The 24,491-nt window shown below is 41.8% G+C and overlaps 1 protein-coding gene across 1 annotated transcript in view; it reads right to left on the reverse strand.

Annotated features, from left to right (window-relative positions):
- LOC133529839 (lateral signaling target protein 2 homolog) overlaps nucleotides 1-21,055 on the reverse strand; it is a 59,274-nt gene extending 38,219 nt beyond the window's left edge. The window contains exon 1 of the mRNA XM_061867649.1: nucleotides 20,823-21,055. Within this exon, the coding sequence (XP_061723633.1) occupies nucleotides 20,823-20,885 (63 nt within the window). The 5' untranslated portion in view covers nucleotides 20,886-21,055. The remainder of the gene's footprint in view (nucleotides 1-20,822) is intronic.
- Nucleotides 21,056-24,491: the final 3,436 nt, after the last annotated feature.

Below are 24,491 nucleotides of genomic sequence, written 5' to 3' on the forward strand. Positions count from 1 at the left end.
AAACCAATCAAACCATTTAACTTTTGTCAAAAGAAACGCTTTTCGGTTTGTAAAAAATATTTAATGCCAGCTATAGAATATTATTATGGAATCAATCCCAATTACACACCTAAGTCCATCTTTTAATTATTATTGACGTTAGGAAAATGTTCAAAAAGACGAAAAAAATTCAATCCGCTGAAGGAACGACCGCGAAATACGCGCACACTTGTTAGAGTCTAGTCAACACCAACCACTAGACTACCAGATCACCACCATGTTACGTGACAATTCGTAAACCTTATTGCAATGGCATAAGGTCCATCAATGATCAGTGAGTTGTTATCAGTCATAACTGTCATAAGCCTGAGTAAGTATATGTTTAGTTAAATCCTAAACGCAGATAAAGGCGTGTCCAGGAAGTCGACATTACTACGTAATAGTTACGTAGCTTACAGTTAATGCCATGCATAATAATGCACCACAGCTATAGTACGATAGACTAGATTTTGCTTGGTGCGCGGGGCCCGTGGGCCCCGCGGTGTGCATGGTGCTGTAGTTGGTATTGTTGTTTTTGTAGTTGGTGCTGTTGTTGATGTTGTTGTTGATGAGTTATTGTTGTAGGTGCCGTTGTTTGAGTGAAAAAGTTTGTTTTCCAAAGGGAAGAAGTGTTGCAGTTGTACTTTTGTTGCGCGTGCGAGCATGCACTCGGCCTTGCGTATGTTGTTATTAATATTGTTGTTTATGTGTTGTTGTTGTAGTGTTTGTTGTTGTTGCTGTTGTTTAGGTGTAAAAGTTTGTGTTTTCCAAAGGGAAAAGGTAAAGCAGTTGTACTTTTGCTTGCAAGGAATGGTCCGCGTGCGAGCACGCACTCCCGCAGCTCGGCCTTCGGCCTCGCGTGCTTGGGCGATCCAATGGGACGCTCCGGGCCTTCGGCCCTACGCGGAGCTCGGCCTTCGGCCTTCGCAATATAGTTACTTTGGGGGTTGAAGGGAAGTTGGAGCGTAAACACGACCCAATAGTAAAAGTGTCTTGACAAGCTCACGTCGGGCCTACGGCCTTCGGCCTCCGGCCCGCCGTTTCGCTTGTCTAAGACACTTTTACTATTGGGTCGTGTTTAAGCTCCAACTTCCCCGCTGGCGAACTTCGAAGGGGACGCTTCGGGCCTTCGGCCCTACGCGGAGCTCGGCCTTCGGCCTTCGCTAGCCTCGACGCTTCGCCGTCGGGCCTTCGGCCCGCCGGCTCCGCTTATTAAGACAGTTGACTTGTTGCCGGTTCGCTTTATAACTTTTCCCGTTATTTTTGTTGTTATTAATATAAAGAAGATTTGTTTTCCAAAGGGGAAAGTTAATGCGGTTGTACTTCCGCTTTGGGCCGCACTCTCGCAGCTCGGCCTTCGGCCTCGCGTGCTTGGGCGATCCAATGGGACGCTCCGTGCCTTCGGCCCTACGCGGAGCTCGGCCTTCGGCCTTCGCTGGGTTTCGAAGCTCAGCGTCGGGCCTTCGGCCCGCCGCTTCGCTTATTAAAACAGTTAACTTGTAACCGGTTCGCTCTATAAATGCATTTTTCCCGTTATTTTTAGTATAAAGAATATTTGTTTTCCAAAGGTGAAATGTAATGCGGTTGTACTTCCGCTTTGGGCCGCACTCTCGCAGCTCGGCCTTCGGCCTCGCGTGCTTGGCCGAACCAGTGGGACGCTCCGGGCCTTCGGCCCTACGCGGAGCTCGGCCTTCGGCCTTCGCTGGGTTTCGAAGCTCAGCGTCGGGCCTTCGGCCCGCCGCTTCGCTTATTAAGACACTCGGGGAGGGTTGGTTTCGCTTCGGGATTAGTGCGGGAAGTTGGAGCTTAAACACGACCCAATAGTAAAAGTGTCTTGACAAGCTCACGTCGGGCCTACGGCCTTTGGCCTTCGGCCCGCCGTTTCGCTTGTCTAAGACACTTTTCCTATTGGGTCGTGTTTAAGCTCCAACTTCCCCCTCTCAGGTGACGCTTCGGGCCTTCGGCCCTACGCGGAGCTCGGCCTTCGGCCTTCGCTGGCCTCGACGCGTCGCCGTCGGGCCGTCGGCCCGCCGGCTCCGCTTATCAAGACAGTCGACTTGGTAGAACGCTTGGGAGCACCGTACGCACGCAGCTCGGCCTTCGGCCTCGCTTTTAGTTACTGGGGGTTGCACGCTTGGGGGTCGGGGTGAAGGCTCCGGGCCTTCGGCCCTCCGCCGGGGTCGGCCTTCGGCCTCCCAGCCTGAAGCTCGCCCTTCGGGCTCGCTTAACCTACTTGGAAATTTTACTTTGCCCCTGTCCGCCGCCATTTTGGATTTTTCCAAAAAACTTTTTTTCATATGGTAATCTTGGCCCCCCAGGCTCGCCGCATGCAAAATCTCAGCGCGCCCGGACCAACATTAAAAAAAGAAAAAAAAAAGTCGGCCATTTTGAATTTTTTTTTGATGCAGTTTTATTTGTCTCGGGGCCCTCTATAACATTTGGTCGAGCACCCCCCACCTATCACGCACCGTTTGAGAGTTGCCATACAAAAGTAAACTGGCCATTTTTCCGCCATCTTGGATTTTTTCCAAAATTTTTTTTTTCCGTACGAGTCATTGGGGCTCCGAGATACCGCGACCAAAATTTCAGAGCGCTCGGACCTTTTTGAAGTTTTAGAAAAAAAAAAAGTCGGCCATTTTGAATTTTTTTTTTCTTATTCAGATTCCACTCGGAGCCCTCTATGACATTTGGTCGAGCTCCCCCGACCTATCTCTCACCGTTTAGCATGTGGGGGATTCGAAAAAAAATCCCATACAAATTTTTTTTCGAGCTAAAAAAAAAAAAAAAATTTTTTTCGAATGCGGGGGCCCATATGTACCCACATACCGGTTCTCGACGCTCTCGGACCGTTTTGAAATTTCGGCGCCATTTTGAGTCGGCCATTTTGAATTTTTTTAAATGCCATTCCATTTGTCTCGGAGTCCTCTATGACATTTGGTCGAGCACCCCCCACCTATCTGTCACCGTTTAAAAGTTGCCATACAAAATAAAAGTGGCCATGGTGTCCGCCATCTTGGATTTTTTCCAAATTTTTTTTTTCCATACCGATCTAGAGGGCCCCGAGATTCCGTGACCGAAATTTGAGCGCGCCGGGACCGACTTGAAAATCGGCCGCCATTTTGAATCCGCCATTTTGAAAAAAAAATGGCGGCCTCCGAAACTGCCCGGGGTCCTCTGTGACATTTGGTCGAGCACCCCCCCACTATCTCCCACCGTTTGGCCGGGCCGTCAAACATTTTTCTGTCCCGATCCGGTAGACCGAATGTCGGATTTTTCCGGAGGTCACCGGACCGCCCCCTGTACGACCGTACCAAACTCGAATCCCCCCCGCGCCTCCTTCCGGGAGAACAATTCGTGTCAATTAATGTTCGGGCTGCAGCTTTATATAATATAGACTAGATTTTGCTTGGTGCGCGGGGCCCGGGGGCCCCGCGGTGTGCATGGTGCTGTTGTTGGTATTGTTGCTTTTGTAGTTGGTGCTGTTGTTGATGTTGTTGTTGATGAGTTGTTGTTGTAGGTGCCGTTGTTTTAGTGAAAAAGTTTGTTTTCCAAAGGGAAAAGGTAAAGCAGTTGTACTTTTGCTTGCAAGGAATGGTCCGCGTGCGAGCACGCACTCCCGCAGCTCGGCCTTCGGCCTCGCGTGCTTGGGCGATCCAATGGGACGCTCCGGGCCTTCGGCCCTACGCGGAGCTCGGCCTTCGGCCTTCGCAATATGGTTACTTTGGGGGTTGAAGGGAAGTTAGCTTAAACACGACCCAATAGTAAAAGTGTCTTGACAAGCTCACGTCGGGCCTACGGCCTTCGGCCTCCGGCCCGCCTTTTCGCTTGTCAAGACACTTTTACTTTTGGGTCGTTTTTAAGCCCCAACTTCCCCGCTGGCGAGCCTCGAAGGGGACGCTTCGGGCCTTCGGCCCTACGCGGAGCTCGGCCTTCGGCCTTCGCTAGCCTCGACGCTTCGCCGTCGGGTCCGCTTATTAAGACAGTTAACTTGTTGCCGGTTCGCTTTATCACTTTTCCCGTTATTTTTGTTGTTATTAATATAAAGAAGATTTGTTTTCCAAAGGGGAAAGTTAATGCGGTTGTACTTCCGCTTTGGGCCGCACTCTCGCAGCTTCGCTTATTAAGACAGTTAACTTGTAATTGGTTTGCTTTATAAATGCACTTTTCCCGTTATTTTTAGTATAATGAATATTTGTTTTCCAAAGGGGAAAAGTAATGTGGTTGTACTTCCGCTTTGGGCCGTACTCTCGCAGCTCGGCCTTCGGCCTCGCGTGCTTGGCCAATCCAATGGGACGCTTCGGGCCTTCGGCCCTACGCGGAGCTCGGCCTTCGGCCTTCGCTGGATTTCGAAGCTCAGCGTCGGGCCTTCGGCCCGCCGCTTCGCTTATTAAAACAGTTAACTTCTAACCGGTTCGCTCTATAAATGCATTTTCCCGTTATTTTTAGTATAAAGAATATTTGTTTTCCAAAGGTGAAATGTAATGCGGTTGTACTTCCGCTTTGGGCCGCACTCACGCAGCTCGGCCTTCGGCCTCGCGTGCTTGGGCGATACAGTGGGACGCTCCGGGCCTTCGGCCCTACGCGGAGCTCGGCCTTCGGCCTTCGCTGGATTTCGAAGCTCAGCGTCGGGCCTTCGGCCCGCCGCTTCGCTTATTAAAACAGTTAACTTCTAACCGGTTCGCTCTATAAATGCATTTTTCCCGTTATTTTTAGTATAAAGAATATTTGTTTTCCAAAGGTGAAATGTAATGCGGTTGTACTTCCGCTTTGGGCCGCACTCTCGCAGCTCGGCCTTCGGCCTCGCGTGCTTGGGCGATCCAGTGGGACGCTCCGGGCCTTCGGCCCTACGCGGAGCTCGGCCTACGGCCTTCGCTGGGTTTCGAAACTCAGCGTCGGGCCTTCCGCCCGCCGCTTCGCTTATTAAGACACTCGGGGAGGGTTGGTTTCGCTTCGGGAGTAGTGCGGGAAGTTGGAGCTTAAACACGACCCAATAGTAAAAGTGTCTTGACAAGCTCACGTCGGGCCTACGGCCTTTGGCCTTCGGCCCGCCGTTTCGCTTGTCTAAGACACTTTTCCTATTGGGTCGTGTTTAAGCTCCAACTTCCCCCTCTCAGGTGACGCTTCGGGCCTTCGGCCCTACGCGGAGCTCGGCCTTCGGCCTTCGCTGGCCTCGACGCGTCGCCGGCGGGCCATCGGCCCGCCGGCTCCGCTTATCAAGACAGTCGACTTGGTAGAACGCTTGGGAGCACCGTACGCACGCAGCTCGGCCTTCGGCCTCGCTTTTAGTTACTGGGGGTTGCACGCTTGGGGGTCGGGGTGAAGGCTCCGGGCCTTCGGCCCTCCGCCGGGGTCGGCCTTCGGCCTCCCAGCCTGAAGCTCGCCCTTCGGGCTCGCTTAACCTACATGGAAATTTTACTTTGCCCCTGTCCGCCGCCATTTTGGATTTTTTCAAAAAACTTTTTTTCATATGGTAATCTTGGCCCCCCGGCTCGCCGCATGCAAAATCTCAGCGCGCTCGGACCAACATTAAAAAAAGAAAAAAAAAAAGTCGGCCATTTTGAATTTTTTTTTGATGCAGTTTTATTTGTCTCGGGGTCCTCTATGACATTTGGTCGAGCACCCCTCACCTATCACGCACCGTTTGAGAGTTGCCATACAAAAGTAAACTGGCCATTTTTCCGCCATCTTGGATTTTTTCCAAAATTTTTTTTTCCATAGGAGTCATTGGGGCTCCGAGATACCGCGACCAAAATTTCAGAGCGCTCGGACCTTTTTGAAGTTTTAGAAAAAAAAAAAGTCGGCCATTTTGAATTTTTTTTTTCTTATTCAGATTCCACTCGGAGCCCTCTATGACATTTGGTCGAGCGCCCCCGACCTATCTCTCACCGTTTAGCATGTGGGGGATTCGAAAAAAAATCCCATACAAATTTTTTTTCGAGCTAAAAAAAAAAAAAAAATTTTTTTCGAATGCCGGGGCCCATATGTACCCACATACCGGTTCTCGGCGCTCTCGGACCGTTTTGAAATTTCGGCGCCATTTTGAGTCGGCCATTTTGAATTTTTTTAAATGCCATTCCATTTGTCTCGGGGCCCTCTATGACATTTGGTCGAGCACCCCCCACCTATCTGTCACCGTTTAAAAGTTGCCATACAAAATAAAAGTGGCCATGGTGTCCGCCATCTTGGATTTTTTCCAAATTTTTTTTTTCCATACCGGTCTAGAGGGCCCCGAGATTCCGTGACCGAAATTTGAGCGCGCCGGGACCGACATGAAAATCGGCCGCCATTTTGAATCCGCCATTTTGAAAAAAAAATGGCGGCCTCCGAAACTGCCCAGGGTCCTCTGTGACATTTGGTCGAGCACCCCCCCACTATCTCCCACCGTTTAGCCGGGCCGTCAAACATTTTTCTGTCCCGATCCGGTAGACCGAATGTCGGATTTTTCCGGAGGTCACCGGACCGCCCTCTGTACGACCGTACCAAACTCGAATCCCCCCCGCGCCTCCTTCCGGGAAAACAATTCGTGTCAATTCATGTTCGGGCTGCAGCTTTATATAATATAGACTAGATTTTGCTTGGTGCGCGGGGCCCGTGGGCCCCGCGGTGTGCATGGTGCTGTAGTTGGTATTGTTGTTTTTGTAGTTGGTGCTGTTGTTAGTGTTGTTGTTGATGAGTTGTTGTTGTAGGTTTAGAGTAGAGGTGTAAAGTTTGTTTTCCAAAGGGAAAAGGTAAAGCAGTTAGAATTATGCTTGGTGCGCGGCGCCCGAGGGCCCCGCGGTGTGCGTGGTGCTGTTGTTGGTGTTGTTGTTAAAGTGTTGTTGTTGTTGTTGCCGTTGTTTTAGTGAAATAGTTTGTTTTCCAAAGGGAAAAGGTAAAACAGTTGTACCTTTGCTTGCAAGGAATGGTCCGCGTGCGAGCACGCACTCCCGCAGCTCGGCCTTCGGCCTCGCGTGCCTGGGCGATCCAATGGGACGCTCCGGGCCTTCGGCCCTACGCGGAGCTCGGCCTTCGGCCTTCGCAATATAGTTACTTTGGGGGTTGAAGGGAAGTTGGAGCTTAAACACGACCCAATAGTAAAAGTGTCTTGACAAGCTCACGTCGGGCCTACGGCCTTCGGCCTCCGGCCCGCCGTTTCGCTTGTCTACGACACTTTTACTATTGGGTCGTGTTTAAGCTCCAACTTCCCCGCTGGCGAGCCTCAAAGGGGACGCTTCGGGCCTTCGGCCCTACGCGGAGCTCGGCCTTCGGCCTTCGCTAGCCTCGACGCTTCGCCGTCGGGCCTTCGGCCCGTCGGCTCCGCTTATTAAGACAGTTAACTTGTTGCCGGTTCGCTTTATCACTTTTCCTATTATTTTTGTTGTTATTAATATAAAGAATATTTGTTTTCCAAAGGGGACAGGTAATGCGGTTGAACTTCCTCGTAACGCTGCGATTTTCCTGTTTATTTTCTTGTTATTAGTATAAAGAATATTTGTTTTCCAAAGGGGAAGGGTAATGCGGTTGTACTTCCGCTTTGGGCCGCACTCTCGCAGCTCGGCCTTCGGCCTCGCGTGCTTGGGCGATCCAATGGGACGCTCCGTGCCTTCGGCCCTACGCGGAGCTCGGCCTTCGGCCTTCGCTGGGATTCGAAGCTCAGCGTCGGGCCTTTGGCCCGCCGCTTCGCTTATTAAAACAGTTAACTTGTAACTGGTTTGCTCTGTAAATGCACTTTTCCCGTTATTTTTAGTATATTCAATATTTGTTTTCCAAAGGGGAAAAGTAATGCGGTTGTACTTCCGCTTGGGCCGCACTCTCGCAGCTCGGCCTTCGGCCTCGCGTGCTTGGGCGAACCAATGGGACGCTCCGGGCCTTCGGCCCTACGCGGAGCTCGGCCTTCGACCTTCGCTGGATTTCGAAGCTCAGCGTCGGGCCTTCGGCCCGCCGCGTCGCGTATTAAGACACTCGGGGAGGGTTGGTTTCGCTTCGGGGGTAGTGCGGGAAGTTGGAGCTTAAACACGACCCAATAGTAAAGTGTCTTGACAAGCTCACGTCGGGCCTACGGCCTTCGGCCTTCGGCCCGCCGTTTCGCTTGTCTAAGACACTTTTCCTATTGGGTCGTGTTTAAGCTCCAACTTCCCCCTCTCAGGTGACGCTTCGGGCCTTCGGCCCTACGCGGAGCTCGGCCTTCGGCCTTCGCTAGCCTCGACGCGTCGCCGTCGGGCCGTCGGCCCGCCCGCTCCGCTTATCAAGACAGTTGACTTGGTAGAACGCTTGGGAGCACCTTGTGCACGCAGCTCGGCCTTCGGCCTCGCTTTTAGATACTGGGGGTTGCACGCTTGGGGGTCGGGGTGAAGGCTCCGGGCCTTCGGCCCTCCGCCGGGGTCGGCCTTCGGCCTCCCAGCCTGAAGCTCGCCCTTCGGGCTCGCTTAAAACAGTTTTTATATAGGATTTCGCTTTGCTCCTCACGCCCGCAGCTCGGCCTTCGGCCTCGCCCAAAATTACTGGGAGTAGGACACGCTTGGCCACTCGGGGTGAAGCTCCGGGCCTGGTGGCCCTCCGCGGGGTCGGCCTTCGGCCTCCCAGCCTGAAGCTCGCCCTTCGGGCTCGCTTAACCTACTTGGAAATTTGACTTTGCCCCTGTCCGCCGCAATTTTGGATTTTTCCAAAAAACTTTTTTCATATGGTAATCTTGGCCCCCAGGCTCGCCGCATGCAAAATCTCAGCGCGCTCGGACCAACATTAAAAAAGAAAAAAAAAGTCGGCCATTTTGAATTTTTTTTTGATGCAGTTTTATTTGTCTTGGGGCCCTCTATGACATTTGGTCGAGCACCCCCCACCTATCACGCACCGTTTGAGAGTTGCCATACAAAAGTAAACTGGCCATTTTTCCGCCATCTTGGATTTTTTCCAAAATTTTTTTTTCCCATAGGAGTCATTGGGGCTCCGAGATACCGCGACCAAAATTTCAGAGCGCTCGGACCTTTTTGAAGTTTTAGAAAAAAAAAAAGACGGCCATTTTGAATTTTTTTTTTCTTATTCAGATTCCACTCGGAGCCCTCTATGACATTTGGTCGAGCTCCCCCGACCTATCTCTCACCGTTTAGCATGTGGGGGATTCGAAAAAAAATCCCATACAAATTTTTTTTCGAGCTAAAAAAAAAAAAAATTTTTTTTCGATAGCGGGGGCCCATATGTACCCACATACCGGTTCTCGGCGCTCTCGGACCGTTTTGAAATTTCGGCGCCATTTTGAGTCGGCCATTTTGAATTTTTTTTAATGCCATTCCATTTGTCTCGGGGCCCTCTATGACATTTGGTCGAGCACCCCCACCTATCTGTCACCGTTTAAAAGTTGCCATACAAAATAAAAGTGGCCATGGTGTCCGCCATCTTGGATTTTTTCCAAATTTTTTTTTTCCATACCGATCTAGAGGGCCCCGAGATTCCGTGACCGAAATTTGAGCGCGCCGGGACCGACTTGAAAATCGGCCGCCATTTTGAATCCGCCATTTTGAAAAAAAAATGGCGGCCTCCGAAACCGCCCAGGGTCCTCTGTGACATTTGGTCGAGCACCCCCCCACTATCTCCCACCGTTTAGCCGGGCCGTCAAACATTTTCTGTCCCGATCCGGTAGACCGAAAGTCGGATTTTTCCGGAGGTCACCGGACCGCCCCCTGTACGACCGTACCAAACTCGAATCCCCCCCGCGCCTCCTTCCGGGAGAACAATTCGTGTCGATTAACGTTCGGGCTGCAGCTTTATATAATATAGATAGGTACTCCCTTTTTTTAAGATTAGAATTATTCTAACCTCAAAAGTAATGTTAATTAACTTTTTCTCCGAAATGCTAGGGTTCTTTCAATATTTAATATTTCGGGGTACAATATATCTAAATACCCTACTTTACGGTTGTAAAATTTTTAATCTGGAAAAAACGGGGTTTATCAGTAACACTGAACATACCTAGGTGGATCTTAACCAACTTATTTATAACACATTTCAAGGAGTTCCCCTAAAAGCTCCTAATCCGGCTGTCGTAGAGCCAATTACAGATGTTAACGGGTAAACTCCCGCTTTTTTGTATAATAGGTATTTTTTATTTAATACTATTTATAATCTAATGAATTGATGATGCGTATTATAGACCTAAAAAATACAGTTGAATTGATAACCCCTTCTCTTGAAGCCAGTTAAGAATGACATTCAAGGAACGGCAAAGTCACGTGGTTTAACCCCCGACGACAAAAGAGGGGGGTTATATGTTTGACGCCAATGTCTGTGTGTCATTCTGTCTGTCGACTGTGGCATATCGTAACTCCACCGGATGAACCGATTTCAATGCGGTTTTTTTTACGTGAAGGCGAGTTTTGTTGCGGTGGCTCTTAGTTATTTCTTAGAAATCGATCCAGCAGTTTAAAGAGTATCAGTTCTTTTCCAAAATCATGTAAGGCATATTTAGCATAAAATGGATTTTGTTGGCATATTTGCGTAGTTTTTAAAAAATTTAATTTAATAGTTATGTTTCTGTACAATTTTTTTTTTTTTATGATGTCTGAAGTTTATTTGAAAATACGTATTACGTCAATTATGGCCCCCGCGACTTGTTCCCGGCGCAAAGGTGCCCATCACACTCGCTACTTTACAATTGCTTACGATCAACTCAAAAAAACTCGCACCTACTCATTAGCAGGATGGAAAGCCTGTCACCTCATGGGTGTCAGACCAATAACTAGTTCACAGCTTCTGAGCATATCCAAATTTATTTCTTTATTCATACCTAGATGAAATGTTTTCACATAAGTTGAATATGATTTATTGAAAACTTGACCTCTTTAAACAATAAAAGCAAACCTGAATGGCTTTGAATGAACACGGCCTTACCCGTCAAACTGACAATAGAATTATAAATATCATAATTACGCCAACAAGATAATTATCGGTTAAATAATTGAAGATATCAATCGCGTAGATATATAATAACAATAAAAATCACTCATAGTTATGTTATTATACATGTTTTTCCCCTATAGAATACTAGACAATGGCTATTGAATCTCAAAGGGAAGTGGATGTTTCTCTAGAGTCGAAGCCATATGAGTAGCTATACTGGGGAGCTATAGTTATCTTTCAAGTAGGTAGCCAAGTCTCATGATGTTGCACATTTCACGTTACAGTGGCGGAAAAAATCTATCATACTGCTATTTTTATGCAGGTATTCATTCGAAAAATCGTGAAATTAGACTTTATATGATATAAACAATGATTGTGTCATCATAACGACCATATGTGAGCGAAACCGGCAAAACGTCCCACTCTGTCGCTTGCCATAAAAATAAAATAAAATTCCTTTATTTCAAGCTACAAGGCTCATAATCAATTTTAAGATGTCTTAATTCTAAATCGTATAAATTTCTATATTAAAATATTGTACAAAAATATATAAACATAATCATTTAAAATTGCTCTTAATTAAAATTATCATTATTCACAATACATAAGGTTTGCTTGTATCTTTATACAAATAACCTCTCAAGGCGTACTTATCGCAAGCGACAAAGTGGGACGTTTTGCCGTTTTGTACTAACATCCCACTGCACGCAGCAACAGGCAACCATTTTAGCACAATGCGGCGAACTTTGACTTCACGGACACCAATTAATTTGTGTTATAAATATTGAATTTCTTATTCGAAAACACTCAAAAGCGAATGTAACCAACAGTAAAACCTGGATGGATCGAAGTTTCGCCCTCGTTAGCCTCTGGTATGAAAATTAAATCAAATCATTACTTTAAATGTAACACCCACCGGACTACCGCGAACACTCGGGCAAACTAATTATTTTAAAATGTACCCTAGGTTGATCGAATTGTCGTTTTTATACGTCCCTACGTACCTATACAGGATGTTTATTTAGTCATATGCAATAATTTACGGGCTGAATATATAGGTCATACTAAGCAACTTTTACTATGCAACCAACCCAGAAGTCACGAAAAAAAATTACTCTCTCATAGAAAAATGTCAAGGTCACACAGCCAAAATGTATGAAATAGACAAAAAAAAAATCGCGTTTTCGAAGTTGGTTCCATAGTAACGGTTGCTCAATATGACCTATATATTCACCCCGTAAATATTGCAGGTGACTAAATAAACACCCTATTGTAATCGTTTTTGAGAAATTACAAAAATAAAATTAAGGTACATTATTTGGCCGCTACTGTACTATAAAGTCTATAAATATAGAGCAAAATCTTTCATAAGCGAACTACCTCCAGTACAAGTGTACTTACTTCGAGTGAGTCCATTGAATGAGTTAGATTAAGCGGAGCGGCTCAAAATGTATATGAATCTGAGACCTTGGGAAGGTGACAAAAACAATTATTCGCCACCATAAACGAAGCAGTAACACGTAGTATATAACTACGAGTACCTAACCTAACCTACCTACTACTACGCGTGAACATGAGTAGTGCAAAATTTTGTAGCCCCAGTTTTGATAGCTGAAGTAGGGTAACAAAAAACCTCGTTATTCGATAATTCGACCAATAATAGTACCAATAATTACATTCGGAATTACCTACTCGTATATCTTTAGTTGAATGACCGAGTCTCGAGGTTTTCTGTTTAAGTACATTCTTCTAATATGCGAACAGAACGGACCACAGTATTATTATATATAAATTGTCCTTAAAATTCGTAATTACTTTGCAACGCGTCGAGATCACCTTTGTGAACTTCAACGTTATTGTTTTTATAGTCATTTTTTCCAGTCAAGTCAAGTAGATTTTATCGTTGTATCAACATAGTAAATAGACAAAACTTTGACCATTCATTTTCTCTCACGCCATTGAGACATAATGTTGAGAAGATTTTGTCGTGTGAAAGTAATTTATTTAAAACTAAATGGCTGCGGAACATGACACTGATTGCGGTAGTGTTTCAAAATACCATAGCGACAGTACACTTATTCACTTATAGTATCCTGAGGTTTCAATTATTAGGAATGTATTTTGTACTTTACTGTGAACGCTGTTGAACTCTTCAATAAATTATAAAAATAAAGTGTCGTCCAGATATCTAACGAACGCACCGCGAGTGCACGCATGTGTGATGTAGATTGCACGCTTTACGCCGGCCTTGAATCAGTTGCGCTTATTAGGCGCGCGACTCGCTATCTGAAGCAAACTTAAATTATTAACTCGCAAACTGCCGTGGAAGCCATAGTTCCTTAGAAAAAGACAAATGTATTGAAAAAAAAAATTAAGTTCTCATACCTACTGAACGCATTTTCCTTACTCGTGTTGTGTATAGATGGATCAATAAATAAATGGCGTTAGGTTAAATACAAAACTTTAGATTTTGCATTTTTTGTTCTGTACAATAATATCGCTATAGTCTGGCAAGCCGGCTTTGTCAGTAGAAAAAGGCGGGAAAAGTGTAAAAATCCCTGTACTGCAGTAAGTACTACTATCATCAATTAACGTGCTACCTATTAGCTAACATTACAAAAGGATGAATGACTCTCAGCTATAAGTACATTGTTTTACCCTAAGTGTCCCACTGCTAGGCAAAGATAGGATTACCATACGTCAGGATTTCCCCTGAAATGTCAGGATTTTAATGCTTTGTCAGGATTGTGGGGACTTGGCGAGTGTCCCTGACACTATTTAAGAAATCTCAACTAACCATTAGAAGTAAGCTAATGTTGGATTTTGGGCAGAGGAAAGGGAAAGTTATGCTGTAGTATTTGTAAATGTAAAGAGCACAAATGGAACAACTGCCACTCGGACCGATTTGGAGAAACGATCGCCAAGCAACTGTCAGGATTTTCAGGTTGGTCTGGATTTTTGACAGGATATTCCATTTTTCATGTGGTAACCCTAGGCAAAGGCTCTCTCCTTGATTTCCACGACTCCTGTTAATGTTCTTTTTCCGGCAAAAAGCTCAAACATACATAGGTAATTTCAAAAATCCAGCGTCTAAGAACAATTTATCTAAACGCAACAAAGGTATTTATCTAATCTCTTGACGTGCAACAGCCGCAGAGGTAAATTACAATGTTATCAATGAAATGGACGTGAGGCGATAAGTGATAAGACGGGTTGGTTTTTAGGTCCCAATGTCAGTGGCATAAAGAGTGTTCAATGAAACCTAACTATGGTTAGTTAGTTAGTTCTACTGGGCATTTTTCTCAAATTGACATCCGTTGTGCCTAATATTTTGCGTGAAAAACCGAGGTAGCGCTACTCTAACCACCCCAGCTGCTCTAGAACCTAGCAGTGTCTTCAGGTTGCTGACTGCCTCCTTTAGTGTGCACGGAGTCCCTAAGTGTCTGCACCTGTATACTTCTACCTGGTTGAAGTCTAGGAGAATGTGTTTTGTTGTTTCCTCTGCTTCCATGCACGCTCTGCACATGGGGCTGTCTGTTTTACTATGTGTAGGTGTTAGTGTGTTATGACCGAAACCTAACTACGAGTATAAACCAAGATTAAATTAAATACGTCATCATAAAGAACTATACTTATACCTAGTACGTTTTGCCATGTCATATACCAATAAGAAAGTAGTTTACCTAGGTAGGTAATGAAAAACACGGCTATCGGGACTTGTTTTAAGTAAACATTGAATTGTACGCAAATACAATGTAAAATGTAAAGCAATAATGAACTTAGAAAATTCGTAATTTATGCGTTGACACACTGAGTCATACACGTATGTACACAAATTTATGCGTTGACACACTGAGTCATACACGTATGTACACAAATTTATTTCATTTATTTATTTATACTGTATTGCACATATAATAATAAGTACAAATGGTGGACGTTATGCCTTAAGGCATTCTCTACCTAAATACTTAAATCAAATCCTCAAAAGTGAAATGGGAATTTTCAAAATCAAAAATATTTTATTGTATGGTTATGGGTTCTACAAAGGTCTTAGGTAAATGAGTCATGTTCTCCATATCCTGCCTTACAAAGGCGTACTATATTTGGTAAGGTACTTATCTTAGATCTAAATTCAATGTAAAGTACATTTATTAACAAAAACAAAGCATGATATTAATTGATATAAATTGCCATATTATGTAATTTTACTTAATAATTATTATTATATAACAACAACAACATAATATTAATTACTTATTGTCATACTATTAATTACTAACATTATTGTGATTTACCTACTAACTTAGTAACTTAACTTAGTAACTTGAACATTAATGAAAGAAGTATAAATATTTAAAGCCTGACCAGTAATATATGATCACGCGTCATATTGCGGAATCTCATTGGAACTAAATTTTTCATACTAAACTGAACACCCTATACATGAGAATAACAGCGCCCTCTTGACAATGATCATATATTTCTGGTCGGGCTTTAATAAAATAATGCTACAGTCCAAAACTACGTAGGACACCAGTTTATATTAAAAATAGTAGACGCAACTTTTTTTTTCACGTGTATACTTCCCTTAGGCCGAGTTAGGCGTTTATAACACTCACGCAGCTGCGGCAGGGATGCGTCGACTGTATGATAGCCCCCTTATACTAGCACTTTTGAAGCAAATACCTTGTAAGCAATGGAATTAGCATGCCCTGGCAACATTCGCAAAACATTTGGCATGACGGCCGAGTTTCGCTATTGGGAAAGCGACAAAAAAAGTGAAAGCTGCGAGCGAGATGGCGAGATGTTACCGATGTCGCGTCAGAGCGGGATGGTTGCATCCGAAATGGAGTTTTGATTGTCGAGGATATTAAATCGAATGAATCATGATTAACTAATATTGGTATAGGAGAAATTATGGAAAGTAAACATGATTGGGTAATAAGCCATAATAGCCAAAAGGAAAAAAAAATCAAGTACAATTTATGAAAAAAAATAACACGTAATGGATTCTCCTTTCTGGAAGTCTGTAAAAAATATACACTATACTATATCTGAGCAATAAAAACCAATCGATTAAAACCGAATTAATCAAAATTGCCTAAGTAATTTAGACGGTACGAAGATGACGAAACAGACAACAGAAACATACCCACTGTTAAACCATTGGCCCCATAGTTGTTCAGTATGACCTATATATTCACCCCTCAGTGTATGGTGGTCAAAGACAACAAAAACACCCTGTTTAGCCTGCTAAAACCATAGTAAACTTTTTTTTAATTTTAGCTTTGCCGAAAGGTAAAGGTCATAGCAATCAGCCAGATTTATATAATATACACTGTCATTTCTTTTATTTTCCTTTTGTAAGAATTCGATATATTTTCTGATAGATTTTGAGAATTTGTTATGATTTGATGTACTTACATATATTTTTTTAAATCAAATTTCTATAAAGAATACTACCTATTGTATGTAATTGCATGAATCCTATAGGAATTTAAATTTTATTTTTTCTTATTTAATGCATGCTAAATTACAAGATGTAATGTTTTGAAAAGCTGTGTCCCGCCGAGTTTCTTGCCGGTCCCATATTGGGATACCCTCCTCCAAATGAGGGGCGGATTTAAATCTTCTCGAGTCAGAGGAGGTGTAATGTTAGAGCCGACGTAGCTTTATTTGACGTTCATAAGCGCATTGCAATAAGCCCACTTGAATATCTGTTCACACACACCACTACCTATTAAACCGTTTAAAAAAAAGTACACTTAAAAATACTCATCTTCATTATCTGGCACATCATAGTCGACAGCAAAAGTCGCGTTAGGTATTAACTCAGATATGTTGTATATGGTCTGGTGGGTATATATTGTATATAGACCTTCGTATGTTGTCTAGAAATTTAAATTATCCACTTCAACAAGACTAACATTGACGGAATAAAATTTGCTTATACCAACACTCAAGTCAAGTAGATATGGTGCCTATTTCCTGTTAAATAATATTTATCATGCCTAACATAATATCTCATAATCATTTTAAATGACATAACCGCAAACAATACATTATAACATAAACAATAGAAATCGGGACGAGTCGAAAATTTATACAAAACTAATTAATAATAACGAGTCCAACAAAGTGATTAGTTGGTATGTAAACAATCGGTGGTACAAGATAAGGGGTGACGCGAAAGCGGTAGCGATAAGCGGCAGCGATAAGTGCAGAAAGAGTGTCAAGTGTCATTTAAGGTGTTCAAGGCTATGCTATACATATACAGATAAATTAATATAATATTATATACTGTAAGCTCTTATACGTACAAAGTCGCAATTCTCTTGATACGAGTAGCAACAAAATAGCAGTCTTATGGAAAAAAAAAATATTGTAGGTCGCTTTTACGTCTGCTTGATTACAATTAACAATATCGTTTTGCAAAAACCAAGTAAAAGAGCTATTCTCGTATAGTAATGATTTCCAGAATGTCTAAGTTTTAATCGCTTTAAGTTTTATGACGCACAGTTTGAAATAGATTCAAATCGATAGTTGTAATTACATTTCTTTACAAAATGTGTACAAACTGTGTATTTTTAAATATTAATTAGATGCCTTTAAAAAATTGTACAGTCACTTACAATATTATAAAGGTACAGTCGTCTTTAATTGTATGTGACACCACGAAGACCGCATAAATATGTGACGCGCTCTTATTGCGTTACAAATAAGATCGTGTCTGATATTTTTGCGACCTTTGCTGTGTAACATACAATTAGAGACAACTGTACCTGCCCTATCGTTATTTATTTTCCGCGCAACAAATGGCGATGGCTATGCTACGCGAAGCGGAAATGTGGAGCTAAACATAAAAGCTTCAAAACTCCGCTTCAGCTTATAACTCACATCAAATATTTTGATGCATTAGTGTTGAATGAACAGTGTAATGGAAATGTACTTAGAGCAATGTGTGATTCATTGATTACAGAATCTTTAACGACTACGGGATTGTCGTCATACCTTGTATTGTATGTAATTTAATAGTTTTTTTAGTCAAAGTGTAGAACTTTTTGAACATCTACTAAGTAACTTTTAGGGCCTGTTTCACAATGTCCAAGTAAAGTCCTGAATAAGTTACTTGTCACTTATTTGATGAATAAAGTCATCGTTGGCATTTCACTATCATCAAATAAGCTTAACTGGTAGATAAAATACTACGTTTTGTAGGAAGTTTTATCTGACAGTTTATTTATTTGTTAATTAGCTATCCAATACTTGGATATTCCGAAACAGGCCCTTTGCGCCGTCAATAGATTGTGTAATTTCAAACATGGACTGCATCTGAATTTGACCTAAAAATATTTATAGCGTACGTATTGAACAACCAATTTAGCTAGGACCCTAAATCGCTCAATGATCACGGAGCATGACTGTACAATATATAACTTATTTTTTTTAGATCTATCAGCAAATTAAACTGAGCACCGAGTTCATATCCCTATGTATCTCACTCTTGCCATGACCTGAGAACCCTGAGACCCGGTTAGGCGTTTGGTTTGCGGATAGTATAGGTATTAAGCCTGTCATTAGTTATATGATACATTATGTCTGTGACACAGATTTGATATAAACAGTCACTGAACTCAGCTGATGTACATCAGCAGAAAAGCATTGATAATCGAGTTTATCAGTATAGAAAATCCTTAATCGTCATTTTAAATTTTCTTGTATTGTAAGTCATAAAAGTAATAGGTAAATATCTGATGGTAAACAGGGCCTGAATTAGGCCTTGCACCGCTAGTTCCACAACTATTTCAGTTGGTTTCGGATGGTAATAATATAATGAGACGTTGGGCTGCCCAAATCTGTCTGACCCAGTATATACTTCATGTTCTTGCCATTAGAAAAAAAGTAAACAATCTTGGAGGTCTTTTTAATGAAAATTGTTGTAAAACACTTTTTAAAAATTAGTTTATATTACTTATGAAAACAAAATAATGTAAATAATCGTTTATGATTTATAATTGTTACATAAATGCTGTGACTTATTTTTCAAAAGTGTTTTTATAAAAAAAATATGTCGAGATCAACTGAACTAAGTAAAATGAACTGTATTAGACTTTTTTGAGTGAAAATTCCGAAAAACTTAAAGTCAGTTAGTTTTCTTTCTTCCTATGCTCCAGTGTAACAGAAAGTAATTAATAAAATCGCTTTTACCATGTAAGACCAAAGTGATTCCATAAGTGTTCCGTGAACAAAGTTTTATATGGAACACAAAAGTTATTAAAGGTTTAAAAGTTGTTTTGGTCTGGAAAAACAATATGCACAACAGTTTATTCCAAAATTTTTCTGAGCGTGGCAGGAAGTTTCTGGAGAAATACACAGTTCAGTACTAATGGAAATGTTATGTAGTAAGCTTGTCAGGAAAATGTGTACTTGAACATGTGACCTTGCCTTTAAGTTTCATTATTTGTGCAACAGAGATGGAAACACAGAACAACAATGTTTTTACAATGTAACTTTGTATTTCCATCTCAGATAATGATACAAATTCATGAACTTAAAGGTCACATGTTCAAGAAGTTTGCCTGCACTGTACCCATAAATTGAGCGCCATACTCATATTCTTGGAGTCAAGAACGAGGTTCTTGTAAAATAAAATTGAATGTTTTTAATTGCAATTCAAATACAGAGGACTATGTAACAGGGTTTTTTTTCTTCATTATAGTTAACTGAACTATATTATCATGATATTTTTATAAATGACATAGATCTGTACTACAATTCACCATTGAAGTTATTGACACAGTCCATGCGTCTGAAAACAGAAATAGATAGGGGAACATTGTATATGAGAACCACCACATTTGTGCCTGTGACTGAATATTTTTATTTAATGACCTATTTACATTTAAAGTTCTGAATACATATTAAAACTAGTCTATGAAGAAGACAAAAAGTCACTAGACTTAGATCGAGCAGGATATAAACCGTGATTACCTTTTATATTGTTTTTGAGCTCCCGATATTTCGACACAGTTACATGCATCTTTTCACGGGTAACTGGAGATAGCGGGTGGGTGTCAAAGTTGTGTAGACCTCGCTCGATCTACCCTCATTCATGCGCGTCAGCTGCCCGGACCGGCTATATCCCGGTTGATTTAAGTCTAGTGAAACCAACCATGAATCATACAAAACTGTTAAGACAAAACGTGCAGAAAACACCTAATAATTAAAATAAGAGAGAAATTTTGAAGAGGATTAGATCAATATTTTGATTAAAATTAATTCAGTCATTACTTATCTAGTGTGTAAACAAATAATACAAACATGCTCTTTTAATTAACTGAAACATTAACATAAACAATATTATCTTAATTGTTTATACAATATGCCCCTTAAGTTTAATGTTTTAACAACCTAACCAAATAGCTACTGTACGAAATAGGAAAATAACTACACGTTTTGCATATAAAACAACAAATACGGACTTATCTGAGGTGCGAGAGTAAACAAGATTGTTAATTTATGCTAGTTAAACGCGTAATACCTGCCTAAGATCAAGAAATGGGCAGTGCAGACGGAAAATTGTGCCAGTCAAGTACCATGACGTAAGGTTTGTAAAATACGGTTTACAACGCGTTACGAACATTTAAATACAATCTATGTGACCCAAAAGGATGTTAAATAACCCTCAAATTTACTAACAATTAGAACAATGGTCCGTAAGGATGAAATTGAAGAGAAACAACGTCTGAATCATACCCATCTGTGACAACAAAGACTAAACATTTTTATTCCATTTATTTATCTCCGTTTGTAATGCTAGCAAAAACAAAGATAAAAGTTTGGTAAGTTAAGCATAACGAATCGAACGGCATTGTTTTTAAGGCCGTTGAGACACACTGTAGGAATTAGGATAGAAAATTGTTTTGACATACCTTTGGTTTGTAGAACCATTTTCTGAGAGACTCCATTGGACCGGTTTTGTACAACAGCCGCATAAGCACAAATCACAACACGAACACACACATTATTAAAACTTATAGCACCAAAAATCACTATACGGATGCAAAACTATTAATTTTCGCCAATATTTACGTCAAACAACATAAACGGCGGACATGTTTCCACTATTCGCGTTCACGTTCACTCATGCAGACTAAACTGAACTGATTGAATGAGTCAATGAAATGAAGTGAGAAGACATTTTTGTTTCATTCATTCACACTGCAGTTTATTTTAAAGCTAGCAACACAGACATTCTTTAGCTGATGCGATGCGGCATTTTTAACAGAGTCTTAAACAGGGTCAATATGGACGCGTTCATAATTTATTAATGTCACATTATTTTATGTTTGAGTTGCGAAAAAGGCGGGAAAATTTAAAATGGTTGCGAGTTAACTGCGCGATCATAATCTATACAGAGCATTTCTCTATATTTATCGTACATTAATAGGATTGTTTCCAATTTTTTGAAACGCCTGTATTGCCCTAAAATTCAACTTTTATACTAAAAACGGCTTTAAATATGTGGAATTAACAAAATATATTTTGACAGATGCTTTCACGCACAAAAACGCTCTTTGAAAATTGTGTGACGTCACAGTTTACGGTTTGACACATAACTACATACATACGTAGAAGATACAAACTGTCAACTGACATTTGTCATTTGTTGTTTATCGCCTAACTGTCAACAGTGTCAATCTGAGAGTTGTGACGTCATCAGAATCTTCAATGACGTTTCGAGTTTGGTCACGTGATGTGTGCCAAAAGATATTTTAAATTCAATATTTACAAAAATATGGACATTACAGGTCCCCTAAATGTAGTTTAACATGTTCTTATAATCCAAAAGAATTTATTGGGATACAATTCTACCCTAAGATTTGTAGATGGAAACAACACTATTGAATTCATTCAATTAAAACTAACTTTTGAACAGGTGTTTGAGTATTTGTACCCCCGAAGGAACGGAAACGGTATACCTATAATGATGTATATATTATATACCTTTAGTTAGGGTGAGAAGTTGTTTGCTCGTTTATGTTTGAGCATACACATGTTTATACGCATGAATGTTTCCATTTACCTTCAAAATAGTTTGGCAGATTTGAATGCGATTTACGGTATGTGATGTTTACATGATACTCCGGCGATGGTTCTATTTAATGCACTAAATGGCGTTGCTATCATTAATTTGACTTGAATTTAACGAGAAATATTAAATTTAGTGTTATGCTCTTCGTCAAATCGTAAAAAAATCTTCTGGATCCAATTTGCTACAGGTGCGTGCTTACATCGAAAAACTAGATTTATTTACCTCCATATTTTTCCGTTGTTTGTTTCTACATATATTAAATAACGCCCCACCCACACGTTCAACGGGTGTTATATTCTTAGTTGAAACGCTACTATTGCCACTAACAAGATTGTTGGGGATTTTCCGAATACATACGAGCTGAATGAACACAGAACGTGTACTTAACAAGTTTCACTGATGTTTTTGCCTAGATAGAACATACTTTGTTATTGAAACAGTTGAACTGGTTTTCTTTTTTTTATGGTACAGGAGGCAAACGAGCAGACGGATCACCTGATGGTAAGCGACTACCGCCGCCCATGGACACCTGCAACACCAAATGGGTTGTAAGTGCGTTGCCGGCCTTTAAGATGGGAGTACGCTCTTTTCTTGAAGGTTTGAAGGCCGTATCGGTCCGGAAATACCGCAGGCGACAGTTCATTCCACAGTTTAGCTGTGCAAGGCAGGAAGTTTCTGGAGAAACGCACAGTTGAGGACTGCCAACCATCTAAGTGGTGAGAACACACAAAAGAGGGGCCCCCCACAATAGAGAATTCGGTAAATTTACCATTTTATTTGGAAAAAATTTGGGGCCAGGGGGCCTCCACTCCTTTATTGCCCGAGGCCTCCAGACCTCTAAATCCGGCATTGGGTGAGGATGTAAATATTGTCGCGTAGGGCGATGGCGAAAGAAAGAAAGAAGCGGCAGGGATTAATTCGAATAATTCCTCGGAGCACTCCCCATTATACATGCGATAGAAAGTGCAGAGCGAGGCCACATCTCTACGCAGCGCCAAGGAGTCAAGCCGATCCGAAATACGCTGGCAGTCGACAATTCGAATCGCTCTTCGTTGGATGCGGTCCAGAGGAAGCAGCTGGTACTGGGGAGCCCCTTGTTATTGTTATTTAAAGGATATTGTTATTTAGGATATGCATTAAGAACCTATACTTTATTAAAAGTATAGGTTCTTAATGCATATCCTTACTAAAACTTCCTCCCTCCCTCCCTCCTTCTAGCTAGCTGGACCAGTTTGTTGAGTTTATTCGACAGAAATATGCTCAGATACTTGTTGGGGCTTGAAATCCTTAGAGAAAAAATATCGTAAGGAAATCGGACTTGTAGTAGTAAAGTAGTAGTAAAACATTTTATCTACACACATATCATAAACCCTCCATGATGCCTTCAAAATCCGTAAATAATGGCCAATGAACTAACGCTTACGCATGTGTGTGCTCAAGATTAAAGCTGCAAAACTTATCTAGCTTGTTTGCTTTCTACACCCGGAGCTCGTACCTACATCAAGTAAGTGAATAAGGTGGTGAAGTACTGCGTTAATTGTTACCAAAGAGTAAAGTATTGTATATAGGAAAAGAGAGCCCTCTTGAAGCATTTTAAGGAAACTAATTTCGAAGAGCTATCTCTAATTTGCATCCGAAACAAGCTATGTATGTGTGCGTGCACATCTACATATGCATCCGTTGGTGTAGTTACTTTCGTACTACATAATATTAGGTCTACTTGGGCGGTGTACAAGTTAATTAAATTAGTAATAGACTAGGTGTTGTAAGTACTTAAATTATTCATCTTTGTGTAAAAAGCTGCATTAGCTTCGTCTTCTGTGACTTGTTTCTCAGTCTGACTTAGAACTCTTTCATGTGCGCATAACTGACTTGCCTAGTTCTCAACTGAGCGTTTTTTGTTTGACCTTTACATCCAACTGGACTTGAATTCAAGATATTCCGGAGGTAAAGTAAGGACAGGTAAAGTGCACATTAGGAGAATTCCTAGTAATTTCGTCTCGCTCTCTAGCTCCGTAAACAATTCGCTCCAGATATTCTTTAAAATAAACACATGAGTAATGATGTCATGGTTCGGGTCCTTCTTGTACTAATGAACTTCAGGCATAGGACGTATGTCTTGTCTAATGTCTACGCACGTACCTCCATAGATGCACTCTATCTCGTCTAACTTAGTGGAATCAAATTGCACAAATCTAGGCAGAGTATCCGCGGAAATTTTTGTCGTAAACAAAATTAAAATAATTATCGGTTGTTTTCATCGCTATTTGAGCGCTAAGGAGGATGGTATTTTCTTCTTACCTTCGAAAGTATCTGCACTTCCCGGCATTGCTTTGAACACTGTTAAAATTTTAAGCCTCCAGGTTTTGTAACATTGGAACTAATGGGATTCTAATTTCCCTATTTGAATTTGACTCGTGTTTAATGCTTGGTCCGATTTTACTCTGCTTTGCTCTGCAGTTTAAAATTAATAGAGAAATTATAAGTATCATAAGTATCAAATAAA

Source organism: Cydia pomonella, chromosome 21 (genome assembly GCF_033807575.1).
Source record: "Cydia pomonella isolate Wapato2018A chromosome 21, ilCydPomo1, whole genome shotgun sequence".
Taxonomy (NCBI): Eukaryota; Metazoa; Arthropoda; class Insecta; order Lepidoptera; family Tortricidae; genus Cydia; species Cydia pomonella.